Genomic DNA, 13,100 nt, shown 5'->3' on the forward strand with positions numbered 1-13,100 from the left:
GAGGAAAAGAGAACATGTTCTCTATGTAAACTCAGATGGAATTCATCGGAATTTCCGATGGAATTACTCCAATGGGGCATACACAAGGGTCGGAATTTCCGATGGAAAAAGTCAGTCTAACTTTTTCCATTGGAAATTCCGATCGTGTGTACGGAGCATTACTCTCCTGTGATCTTCTCAATGGTTCCCTGTTGTTTCTGTGTGTTTTGTGCTCTGTCATGCTTCTATGAGCTGCTGTAACCTATTCAAACAGGGGGGCAGAGTAGCGCTGCCATTAAGGGGCCTATTAAAGTAAACCAGAATATTTCACTATTCTTGACAAGGGAAATAACATTTCAAACAAATATGTCCCAGAAGTGCCTTTGATGCCAACTTCCATTTGTAGGAGACAAGTCTCCTAATCTCTGTGCACTTATGTATTCACGCAACATGCTACACCTCACCTGTCACTGCTTACTTTCAAACATTTCTTTAGTAGAGCACTGTCTTTGTCTGCATCCTTGACCAGAGCCCGCTCTTTGCCATTTCCTTCACCTTCAGACACATAACCTAAGCCTCGTACACACGATCGTATTATCCAACGGGAATTGTGTGATGACAGGCTGTTGTCGGAAAATCCAACCGCGGACAACCGTGGACAAATGTGGGACAGCATGCTTTAAAATTGTCTACCAACAATTGTGTGTTGTCGGATTTTCTGAGCGTGTGTATACAAGTCCAGTGGACAGAAGTCCAAAATACAAACACGCATGCTCGGAAGCAATTCTCACCAAACAAAACATTAGCAGGAGTTGCCCAAAGGGTGGCGCTAAAGAGCTGAAAAAACACGTAGTTTTGTGTTTGTTGGCCGACAATTCTTTGCCGTTTGTATGCAAGACAAGTTCCTGGCCAACGCTCTTTGGACAAAAATCCTACACTTTGTCTGTGGAAAATCTGATAGTGTTAGAATTTACAGCCCATTATAGACCCACTTTTACTGTGCACTTGATCCCTCTCTCATTCATCAGTACAGCCTGAATTCTTTCACTTAACATACCTGAAAACTGGCAATAAAAACAAACTTTAACTTAGCTTTCTCATACATTGTCCCACTGTGGCATTGAATCTTACAAAATGCTGAAGGGGCACATATCACTTTCTAAGTGCCCTAAGGCTCAACCCAAGCCCAGGAAGGACTATTTATAAGAGACAGCAAACAGTACAAGTTGCATAGTTGCAAACATTGTAAAAAAAATTATAGGGACACTTTTTTGTCTGTAGACGGATTCTTATTATAATTAGGGTGCGGGGCATTTGTTTTTAAGTGTGGTGTAGCAGGGAAAGAAAAATGTAGAGCGCGCCGCTGCAAATAATGGCCGTGGCTTAAACATAATATCGGGTGTGGCTTACAGGGGTGTGGCTCAAAGGGGTGTGGTTCGAGTCTGAGATGAACAAGGGAGGAGAGAGAAGGAAGGAAAGAAAGAGGGATGGAGGGACAACAGGCTCAGATCCTACACCACAATAGAAATATGTGTATTCCACAAAATTTAACAATCAGCAGAAAAAGATACTCCAAACACCTGGTATCAGCTCTTCAATCATCCCGGCACCCTGGTTGTTATGGTATCAGGATGATTGAAGCGCATTATTTCTATTATTACATTGTAATATAAAATTAAATAGTTCAACTCACCATAATACAGAATCAGTGAGCCCTGAGTGTGTCACTTGCCACATCGCCTGCCACCAGATGCCATCAGGTGTCCCCAGCAGAGTCCCTCTTTACACCAGGCATTCCCAGCAGAGTCCCACCTTACATCAGCTGTCCCCAGCGGAGTCAATCCTTACATCAGGTGTCCCCAGCAGAGTGCCTCTTTACATCAGGTGTCCCCAGCGGAGTCCCACCTTACATTAGATGCCCCCAGGGGAGTACCTCCTTACATCAGGTGCCCCCAGCGGAGTCCATCCTTACATGAGGTGTCCCCAGCGGAGTCCCTCCTTACATCAGGTGTCCCAGATGGAGTCCCTGCTTACATCAGGCTCCACAGCAGAGTCCATCCTAACATCAGGTGTCCCCAGTAGAGTCCCTCCTTACATCAGGCTCCCTAGCGGAGCCCCTCCGTACATCAGTTGCCCCCAGTAGAGTCCCTCCGTACATCAGTTGCCCCTAGTAGAGTCCCTCCTTACATTAGTTGCCCTGATTAGAGTCCCTTGGCTCTGCCTCTCGTCAGGAGCAGGCCACTGGGCAGAGGGTTGGCGGCAGCTCCATTTGCAGGTGTTCAGTGGAGAGCAGAGGGTCGTCCAATCCGTGCAGCTAACTGGCTTCAGTGTACAAGAGAATTGTCTACTTGTACACTGAAGAGAGAAGCCAATTTGCTGCACGGATCGGAGGCCCCTCCCATCTCCACTGAACACACGGCGAAAGGAACCAGCTAGCTGGTAAGAGATCTCGTGACAGGCGCCATATTTTCGGTGCCAAAAACAGTCCTGATTCCCAGGACAAAAGCAAAATCCTGGGAGGGATTTTGATCGGAACAGACTCAGATCGGGACGAGGGTTCAATTATCGGGACTGTCCCGGTAAATTTGGGACTGTTGCCAAGTATGCCACCTATGGCCAGATTAATACTCTTTCCTTTTTAGTACATTTCAGTGTACAGATAATCTGAAATTCTATTAGTAAAACACTCTCTTCTGTATCTGGTTTATAACCTATACAACTACAGTATGGTCATAATGTATTAGCTTTGATCCCATGTTTGCTATAGCCATATACACCTACTCATGTTTTGCAACATAATTTTTTTTATTTGGGTTGTAGGTAGTGTTTTATATTTCCCCACCTACACCTATTGTTAGGCGTTTACATGAAGCACTAAAGAATCTCTTTATCAGGTCAGCCTAGAAGTTTACATCAATAAATGTATTACCTTGATCTATAAGTACAGAATAGTGGGGGAAGGCACATCAACAAATGCGCCTTAATGTTACCTTGGAGAGAGGACTATCACTGTTAACCCCTATGTTACCTTTAATCAGAAAAATAAGTCTTTAAATATTTCCCATATATGCTTACAAAATGTTTTTGTACTTAACAAATAAAGATCTGTCAATGATTATCTATTATCTGTTCAATGCATGCTTAAAGCGGGAGTTCACCCATTTCTAAAAAAAATTTTTTTCTTCCCCTAGATTCCTGCTCGTTCGGTCTAGGGGAATCGGCTATTTGTAGTAAAATATGAGCTGTACTTACCCGTTTTCGAGCTGCATCTTCTTCCGTCGCTTCCGGGTATGGGTCTTCGGGAGCGGGCGTTCCTTCTTGATTGACATTCTTCCGAGAGGCTTCCGACGGTCGCATCCATCGCGTCCCTCGTAGCCGAAAGAAGCCGAACGTCGGTGCGGCTCTATACTGCGCCTGCGCACCGACGTTCGGCTTCTTTCGGAAAATCGTGACGCGATGGATGCGACCGTCGGAAGCCTCTCGGAAGACTGTCAATCAAGAAGGAACGCCCATTCCCGAAGCCCATACCCGGAAGCGACGGAAGAAGATGCAGCTCGAAAACGGGTAAGTACTGCACATATTTTAATACAAATAGCCGATTCCCCTAGAGAAAACGAGCAGGAAGCCAAGGGGAAAAAGTGCCCTCTAAGGGTGAACCCCCGCTTTAAAGCTGAACACACTGGGGGAGATTCACAAAGAGATACGACGGTGTATCTCCTGATACGCCGTCGTATCTCTGAGATCCGACGGTCGGATCTATGCGACTGATTCATAAGAATCAGCTACGCATAGATCTCCCTTAGATCCGACAGGTGTAAGTGACTTACACCGTCGGATTTAAGTTTCAATCTCCCGCCGGTCGCTAGATGGCGCTTCGTTTTTTTACGCAACGAATATGCAAATTCCGATTTCCGCCGATTCAGAAACGAACGCCCGCCCGTCGCTTTTTTTTCCCGTCGTTTGCGTTCGGCTTTTTCCGGCGTATACTTACCCCTACTATATGTGGCGTATCCAATGTTAAGTATGGCCGTCGTTCCCGCACCGAGTTTTGAATTTTTACGTCGTTTGCGTAAGTCGGTCGCGAATACGGATGGCCGTAATTTACGTTCACGCTGAAAACAATGACGTCCTAGCGACGTCATTTGGAGCATGCGCACTGGGAAATATCGCCGGCGGCGCATGCGCAGTTAAATCGGCACGGGGAAGCCCCTCCCATCTCCACTGAACACACGGCGAAAGGAACCAGCTAGCTGGTAAGAGATCTCGTGACAGGCGCCATATTTTCGGTGCCAAAAACAGTCCTGATTCCCAGGACAAAAGCAAAATCCTGGGAGGGATTTTGATCGGAACAGACTCAGATCGGGACGAGGGTTCAATTATCGGGACTGTCCCGGTAAATTTGGGACTGTTGCCAAGTATGCCACCTATGGCCAGATTAATACTCTTTCCTTTTTAGTACATTTCAGTGTACAGATAATCTGAAATTCTATTAGTAAAACACTCTCTTCTGTATCTGGTTTATAACCTATACAACTACAGTATGGTCATAATGTATTAGCTTTGATCCCATGTTTGCTATAGCCATATACACCTACTCATGTTTTGCAACATAATTTTTTTTATTTGGGTTGTAGGTAGTGTTTTATATTTCCCCACCTACACCTATTGTTAGGCGTTTACATGAAGCACTAAAGAATCTCTTTATCAGGTCAGCCTAGAAGTTTACATCAATAAATGTATTACCTTGATCTATAAGTACAGAATAGTGGGGGAAGGCACATCAACAAATGCGCCTTAATGTTACCTTGGAGAGAGGACTATCACTGTTAACCCCTATGTTACCTTTAATCAGAAAAATAAGTCTTTAAATATTTCCCATATATGCTTACAAAATGTTTTTGTACTTAACAAATAAAGATCTGTCAATGATTATCTATTATCTGTTCAATGCATGCTTAAAGCGGGAGTTCACCCATTTCTAAAAAAAATTTTTTTCTTCCCCTAGATTCCTGCTCGTTCGGTCTAGGGGAATCGGCTATTTGTAGTAAAATATGAGCTGTACTTACCCGTTTTCGAGCTGCATCTTCTTCCGTCGCTTCCGGGTATGGGTCTTCGGGAGCGGGCGTTCCTTCTTGATTGACATTCTTCCGAGAGGCTTCCGACGGTCGCATCCATCGCGTCCCTCGTAGCCGAAAGAAGCCGAACGTCGGTGCGGCTCTATACTGCGCCTGCGCACCGACGTTCGGCTTCTTTCGGAAAATCGTGACGCGATGGATGCGACCGTCGGAAGCCTCTCGGAAGACTGTCAATCAAGAAGGAACGCCCATTCCCGAAGCCCATACCCGGAAGCGACGGAAGAAGATGCAGCTCGAAAACGGGTAAGTACTGCACATATTTTAATACAAATAGCCGATTCCCCTAGAGAAAACGAGCAGGAAGCCAAGGGGAAAAAGTGCCCTCTAAGGGTGAACCCCCGCTTTAAAGCTGAACACACTGGGGGAGATTCACAAAGAGATACGACGGTGTATCTCCTGATACGCCGTCGTATCTCTGAGATCCGACGGTCGGATCTATGCGACTGATTCATAAGAATCAGCTACGCATAGATCTCCCTTAGATCCGACAGGTGTAAGTGACTTACACCGTCGGATTTAAGTTTCAATCTCCCGCCGGTCGCTAGATGGCGCTTCGTTTTTTTACGCAACGAATATGCAAATTCCGATTTCCGCCGATTCAGAAACGAACGCCCGCCCGTCGCTTTTTTTTCCCGTCGTTTGCGTTCGGCTTTTTCCGGCGTATACTTACCCCTACTATATGTGGCGTATCCAATGTTAAGTATGGCCGTCGTTCCCGCACCGAGTTTTGAATTTTTACGTCGTTTGCGTAAGTCGGTCGCGAATACGGATGGCCGTAATTTACGTTCACGCTGAAAACAATGACGTCCTAGCGACGTCATTTGGAGCATGCGCACTGGGAAATATCGCCGGCGGCGCATGCGCAGTTAAATCGGCACGGGGACGCGCCTGATTTAAATTGTACACTCCCCCTAGCCGCGGAATTTGAATTCCGCCGGGGGAGTTACGATCCGCCGGCGCAAGTTTGGAGGTAAGTGCTTTATGAATACTGCACTAGCCTCGCAAAATTGCGCCGGCGGATCGGAAATCAGATAGATTATGCGGATCTAAAGATCCGCTAATCTATGTGAATCTACCCCACTGAAAAATCTCCTCTGTAATCAGTGTTGATGTCACTGCTTGATATTAGCAGGCAATGCCTCCCCAAACACTAAGGTGACCACATTTTCAAAATGAAATCAAGGAACACGCTGCAGACTACGCTCACTGTTAATGGGAATGGGATGGGACAGAGTAGGGGTTAATAACAGTGTGAATACCATGCCATACCAGATGGGTTTTTTTTTTCCTGGCCAAATTGTGCTAACAGTGGGAAATGCTTAAAGGGGTAAACAATTTATTTTTTAATGCACTACGAAGGCTCTCAAAATTTAGAGTTAGGACTGCAGATAATACTGGGGTGCCGTTAAGAAGCTCTGCAGCGTACGCATGTATTTGCAAATGTATGCAAAGTAAACCCTAGTTTTTAATTTAAACTGTTTTGCCGCGTACACACAATTGGATTTTCCGTCAGAAAAACCTTGGATGTTTTTTCCGACAGAAAAGCTTGGCTTGCATACACACGGTCACACAAAAGTTCCCTGAACTTTCGTCCATCAAGAACGCGGTGATGTACAACACTACGACGAGCCGAGAAAATTAAGTTCAATGCTTCTGAGCGTGTGTCGAATTGTTTCCGAGCATGCGTCGGAATTTTACACGTCGGAATTGCTACAGACAATCGGATTTCCCGATAGGATTTTTTTTCGTCTGAAAATTTGAGAACCAGCTCTCAATCTTTTGTCGACGGAAATTCTGACAGCAAAAGTCCGATGGAACATACACACGGTCCGAATTACCATTCAAAAGCTCACATCGGACTTTTGTTGTTGGAATTTCCGATCGTGTGTACGGGTCTAATACAGGATAAATCGGTTGGTTGCAGGCTGGTCGGTAAGAAGAGCTGGGAATTCTTTTTGGTCTTGTTTGGTAAACAAAACCTCAGCGTACTTTGCTCTGAATAGAAATTGAGTTGGGTTCAGAGTGCAGAGGTCAGGAGTAAGTAAAGCATAGCGTGCCAGGGTCAGGAGTGAGTATTGTGTAAGGTTCAGAGGTCAGGAGTAAGAAAAGCATGGCGTGCCAGGGTTAAGAGTGCGGGTCCGGCACTCACTGGCACTACATTGTATCTACCGTGTTTCCCCGAAAATAAGACGTACTCCTAAAATAAGCCATAGCAGGATTTCCAAGCATTTCCGAAATATAAGCCATACCCCCGAAAATAAGACGTAGTGATGGGCGTGACTATGCGTAGCGGTAAACAAGACGTGATAGGCGTATGTACCGTAGTGTACTGGTGCGGAGCTGTAAAAAAGTCGTGCAGCCCTTCTTATCTGCTCCATCGTGACAGCTGCTACGGTATCTCTAGGTGACCGGAGAGGTGTCGGCAGCCCCATCAATAAGGTCGGCTCCCCCTGTCAGGTCCCGCTGAAAGTGAAAGTAAAAAGTCTCCTCAGTGAAGTGACGCTCTGTCCTCAGGGGAAGAAGTAAAGCTGCTCCCCAGCACTGAACAGCAACAGTCTCTCACCCCACACAAACACCAGGGTATCCCCTGGTAAAAGGGGGAAAAGCTTCAGCAGACTACTGAGCCCAAAGAGATCACCCCAGCTCCACTGTGCACCACATCAGAAGAAGTAAAGCTGCTCCCCAGCACTGACCAGCAACAGTCTCTCACGCCACACAAACACCAGGGGATAGGGGGAAAAGCTTCAATAAAATAAGACATCCCCTGAAAATAAGCCATAGTGTGTTTTCTTGAGGAAAAATAAATATAAGACGGTGTCTTATTTTCGGGGGAAACACGGTACTAACACTTGACACCATGACCACAAATAATTTATTTTCCTTCTATTTGTTAGCACTAGCACTTGAGTCCTTAATTGCTCGGTACCTTCCATCAGATAAGGCGACACAGGATCATTCCTGGATCAGTAGGCCCCAGTAACTTCTGGGCCTACATCTCAGTTGCGAGGCCTCAGGCCAACATGGCCCGAGGCGGAGACTGCCAACACATTCCTGAGGCCAGGAGGGCCCTCAGGTGAGAAACGGAAGACGAACCCCACAAAATGGTGTCTGTCCCTTAAGTACCCCTCTCCCAAAATGCACAGCGGGTTCACCACGCCCTCTGGGCTGCTTCTAGGAAAGAGCTACCCAATGTATCCAGCCTACTGCCTTTCCAAACCTGGCCAGCGGTGACAGCGACACCCATCGTCAGGAGAAAAATCATGCAACCAGCTGAACTGAGACAGAGCCACAAGTTAGACACAATCCTTCTGAGCCAACTAGTTCTCAGATAACTACAATTTTAACACATAGCGTCCACTCATTGAGAGCAGGGCGCAACATTTACTTACACTGGAGAGTGCACCTGCATGGGTGCCCCCTTGGAATGCGGGTCTCCGAAGGGGCACTTGAGAAAAGGAGGAGCAAGGAGCGTTGCTGGGGGACCCCAGAAAAGGAGGATCGGGACCACTTGCACATAGTAGGTAGGTATACCATGTTTGTTATTTTTTTAAACAAACCTTTACAACTCCCCTAATTGAACAAGTTGAAGTTAGAAGCTGATTGGCTACCAGATTTTACATTTTCTTGTTTTAGTAAATCATTCTCTATGTCTCAGAACTTGGTAGTATTTGATTTGAAACAAAGATAAAGTGTGCTGTATTACTCTCCAATAATTTTGCACATTAGCAAACTAGGTTATGTTTAGTACACAGACATGTGGCAACTCATTACAAACCCATAGTTTAATTAAAAAACACAGTTTTACAGAATATTGGGCCAGATTCACAGAGATTTAGATCGGCGCAGCGTATGTGAGATATGCTACGCCGCTGTAACTTACTTTGGGCTGGTTCGAATCCTCAACGAATTTGCGCCGTAAGTTATGGCGGCGTAGCGTATCTCTATCGGTCTAATTCAAATCGGCGATCAGGGGACGGGTTTCATTTAAATGAAGCGCGTCCCCGCGCCGAATGAACTGCGCATGCGTCGTCCAGAAATTTCCCGCCGTGCTTTGCGCGAAATGACGTCATTTTTTTAACTTAGACGTGAGTTATGTCCATCCCTATTCACGGACGACTTGCGCAAAAAAAATAAAAAATTCAAATTTCGACGCGGGAACAACGGCCATACTTAACATGGCAAGTCTATGTATACGCCGCAAAATACCAGCTTTAACTATACGCCGGAAAAAGCCGACTACAGACGACGTTACAAAATGCGACGGCCGCGCGTACGTTCGTGGATCGTCGTAAATCGCTAGTTTGCATACCCGACGCTGAAAACGACGCCAAAGTATTGCATCTAAGATCCGAAGGCGTACGAAGCCGTACGCCTGTCGGGTCTTACCCAGATGCCGTCGTATCTTGGTTTGAGGATTCAAACTAAAGATACGACGCGGGAAATTTGAAAGTACCCCGGCGTATCAGTAGATACGCCGGCGTACTTGCTCTGTGAATCTGGCCCATTGTCTTTAGCGGTGCATAGTATTCTCTACAGAGAATAGAAGGATGCGTGGAGGGAGGACTTGACTTCAATGTTCAGGCATAGCATATTTGTACCGGATGACTACAACTTATGATGAAAACTATATAATGGCTGATGCTAAATTCATTATTGTTTGTGTCTAAGGATGTGACTTCACATTAAAGGCTAATACTGTATCAAGGTAATGTGTTTTTCAATAGGTGAGGTTTATTTTCTGGGAAGTATAAAGTTCAGCATCTTTTTAACATGTCCACCAGACCAGAACCTTACAATTTTAACTTTTTGTTTTCTTTTTTTGCTCCAGTGCTGGAGGTACTGGAGTCCTTATCAATATTGACCGAGTGTCAGCACTTGTAGAAGAGCTAACAGCAGACACTGTGCAAGTACGAGGCCTTGTCGATTCTGGGTGGTTTTTGGACAAGAAACAAGCAAAATCTGAGTGTACAGATGGCTCCTCATGCGCATTAACTGATGCTATCAAGAGAGGTTTGAAGTAAGTGAAAAAAAAAAACATTTAAACATTTAAAGCAGGGGTGCCGCGGGAATTCGTTTTTTTTTTTAATATGCATCTGCCACTCTTAAGATAGTTAATATGGTACTCACGTGTCCTCTTTTCAGAGGCCTCCGCATTGTCATTCTGCCGCAAAAGATAATTTATAAAAATGTTCGCTGATCGCTTCCATCTTGCTTGTGGGCACTCTGAAGCCCACAAGCAAATCCTTCCGGGATACAGTGAATGCTGATGTCCCAGCATTCACCGCTCTATCCCGCGCATGTGCAGTGTTGACGGCGAGCGGCGTTGTAAAACTACACAGTATTGGCGATTTCACCTGTTTGTCCTGAATTAAAATGGCGGAATTGTATCCGCCCTCGTCACGTGACTGGCTGCAAGAGTCACGTGACGTGTCAAATCACGCGATAGTTTGTCTTGTTAGCTAGAGAATCGTCTCCTTGGCAGCGTCACGCTGTGCCCCCAGGAGACATTGCAAAGTAATCCCAAGAATCACTGGGGGGAACACAGCAAGATGGACATGCCCACTCCCGCGGGAGCTAAACCAGGAAGTGCCTGGTTCAGACATCATAAACACGGTATGGGATTTATTTAAAAAAAAATTGATAGTCAACTTTAAAGATTGAAACTGAGACGGTGGGATTAACGAACATTTGTAAATTAGGGTGAACCTCCGCTTTAAAGTAGAATGTATACAGTTTCCACTATCACTATTAAACAGTTGAAATTGTAAAGATTCAATATCTGAAATCTCCACCCCTTCAAATATTTCTACCAGACTATAGATGGTCAGCAGGGACCAGCCAAATTTTGATCCATGCGACAACATTTTATCAGTGGCAGCAGGCAGTGGGTTGCAATCAGTATATTCTGGGGAGGAGACCCACTACCAGAATACAATGGCACAGCGGCAAGGATTCCACCATCCACCGTGCTTGTGTGGAATCTGGGACTACGTACAATCATTTTTTCTTTTTTTTTTTGGCCAGTCTAAAAAGTATTAAAAGAAAATTACAAGCATTGGGAAACTTTTAGACTGTAAGCTAATGTTGTGTACCCTTTGTTTTGTATATGCGTTTGTTATTATTTATCTTCACTTATTCATTCATTGTTAGGAATAATGTAATGAAACACCAATTGTGCACTCCAAAATAAAACCAGCTAAAACAGACAAATTTTGACTCATGTATGACCAGCTTTAGATATTAGAATGTATCTGTGCTGTAAACTAGAAATTCTGGATACACATTCACCCAGGGTCATAAAAAAATACATTGTATGGCTCGATCCACCATCCAAAATGAGAAATGATCAAGATATTTTCCAAATTTGTATTAAAAGTAAAATATGTAAATACTTTCAGCATTAAAAATGCTTTAGGCTGGGTTCACACCTATGCGAATTGGATGCGGTTTTCACCGCATTCCAATTCTCATGTCAGAGATTTTGACCAGCTCTCTATGGAGCTAGGCAGGGCCGTTTCAAGGAATTTGGGGGGGGATTGCTGCTGAAAACATTACTTCATTTGTTCGGATTTCTTACAATCTCTAGCCTAGCCTGCATACACGTGTATGGGCAGCACACTCCTCTCCCCACCATCCAGGATACCGCTATACCCCCGCACAAGACACTCTACCTCTATCCTCTGCAGAGCCTCACAAGACCGAATTCCACACGCCGGCATATGTTGGCATCCGTGCGGCAGGAGATTCAGTTTGCTGTTCCCGGGCCGGACTGAAAGGAAGTGAACACTCAGTGTGTGCACTTCCTGTCCGTCCGGCCGGGAACAGGAAACTGAATCTCCTGTACCGCGCGGTTATGGTACCCGGCAGACCGAACTGCAGGAGAAAGCAGCGGTGCGGCAAGGGCCCGCCGTGCTGGGGCCCCTGGCCAGCTCGGGGCCCCAAGCAGTTGTTTGGTTTGCCTGTCATGTTCCGACGGGCCTGGAGCCGGGTCACATATCTCCACTGCGGCTCGGGTGCGAATTTGCACAAAATTCGGGCTGAAATGGTGAATGTGGACGCATCGGACCCCTGCTGTGAGCTGCATGCGGCAATAATCTGAACTCAACCTAACTGTGCTTTACAAAGAATGTTAACTTAATTGTAGAATTTGTTTTTGTTAAACTTTTGTGTGTAATAATACTGCTTTGTCATAATAATGATAAGAGTCAAATTCTTGAAAAATCATCATGAAAAATCAATATAGTCCAGTCCTGTTTATTTGTATGTCTCCTGCAGGCTTTGGAATGGAGTACTTCCAGATAAATGCAGACAACAGTTTAAGAGAGGGGATGAGTGGCAGTGCTTCTACGGCCCCAAGTCCTTTATATCGATGAAATGTAAGTACCACTAGTTTTCCTATAGCCAGTACATGCCATCAACTCCTGATTTAGAAATTAGATTCAGTTAATACTTAAAAACTATCCCATAAAGGCCACAAAGGCCATGGTTATTAAAGTGGGGATGGCATGGCCAAATCTATTTGGAAGGAGTTTGCCGATTTTTTATTACATTTTTTTAAAGTCAGCAGCTACAAATACTGCAGCTGCTGACTTTTAATATATGGACACTTACCTGTCCTGAGTGCCCGCAATGTCGGCACCCGAAGCCGATCTGTCCCTCGACCCTCGGGTGGAGGCGCCGCCATCTTCGGTAAGGGAGTCAGGAAGTGAAGCCTTGCTGTCTTCTGGGACCTGTGTGTCTCCCAGAAGACAGCGGGGGACAGAGGAGGCACCGGATGTGGTGTAGGTTGCCACGAAAGGAGCCAAATGTGACACCGGAGGGGGGGTGGGGGAATCCGAAAAGCGGAAGTTCCATTTTTGGGTGGAACTCTGCTTTTAGTTTTGAAAATAAAAGCTGATTGGAAATCAGTTGCCATGCACAACTGCTTCAGAATTATGTCTGCTTCAGTTTTAGTAAATTTCCCTTAAAGCCAAGCTCCAGTACCCA

General features: G+C 45.4%; 1 protein-coding gene across 1 annotated transcript in view; it reads left to right on the forward strand.

Annotated features, from left to right (window-relative positions):
- Positions 1 to 13,100, forward strand: part of LOC120943535 (palmitoleoyl-protein carboxylesterase notum2-like) — a 51,263-nt gene that overhangs the window by 21,485 nt on the left and 16,678 nt on the right. Inside the window, exons 8-9 of the mRNA XM_040356895.1 lie at positions 9,943 to 10,131; positions 12,390 to 12,490. Coding sequence (XP_040212829.1) covers positions 9,943 to 10,131; positions 12,390 to 12,490 — 290 coding nt within the window. The remainder of the gene's footprint in view (positions 1 to 9,942; positions 10,132 to 12,389; positions 12,491 to 13,100) is intronic.

This window comes from Rana temporaria, chromosome 6 (assembly GCF_905171775.1).
Source record: "Rana temporaria chromosome 6, aRanTem1.1, whole genome shotgun sequence".
NCBI lineage: Eukaryota > Metazoa > Chordata > Amphibia > Anura > Ranidae > Rana > Rana temporaria.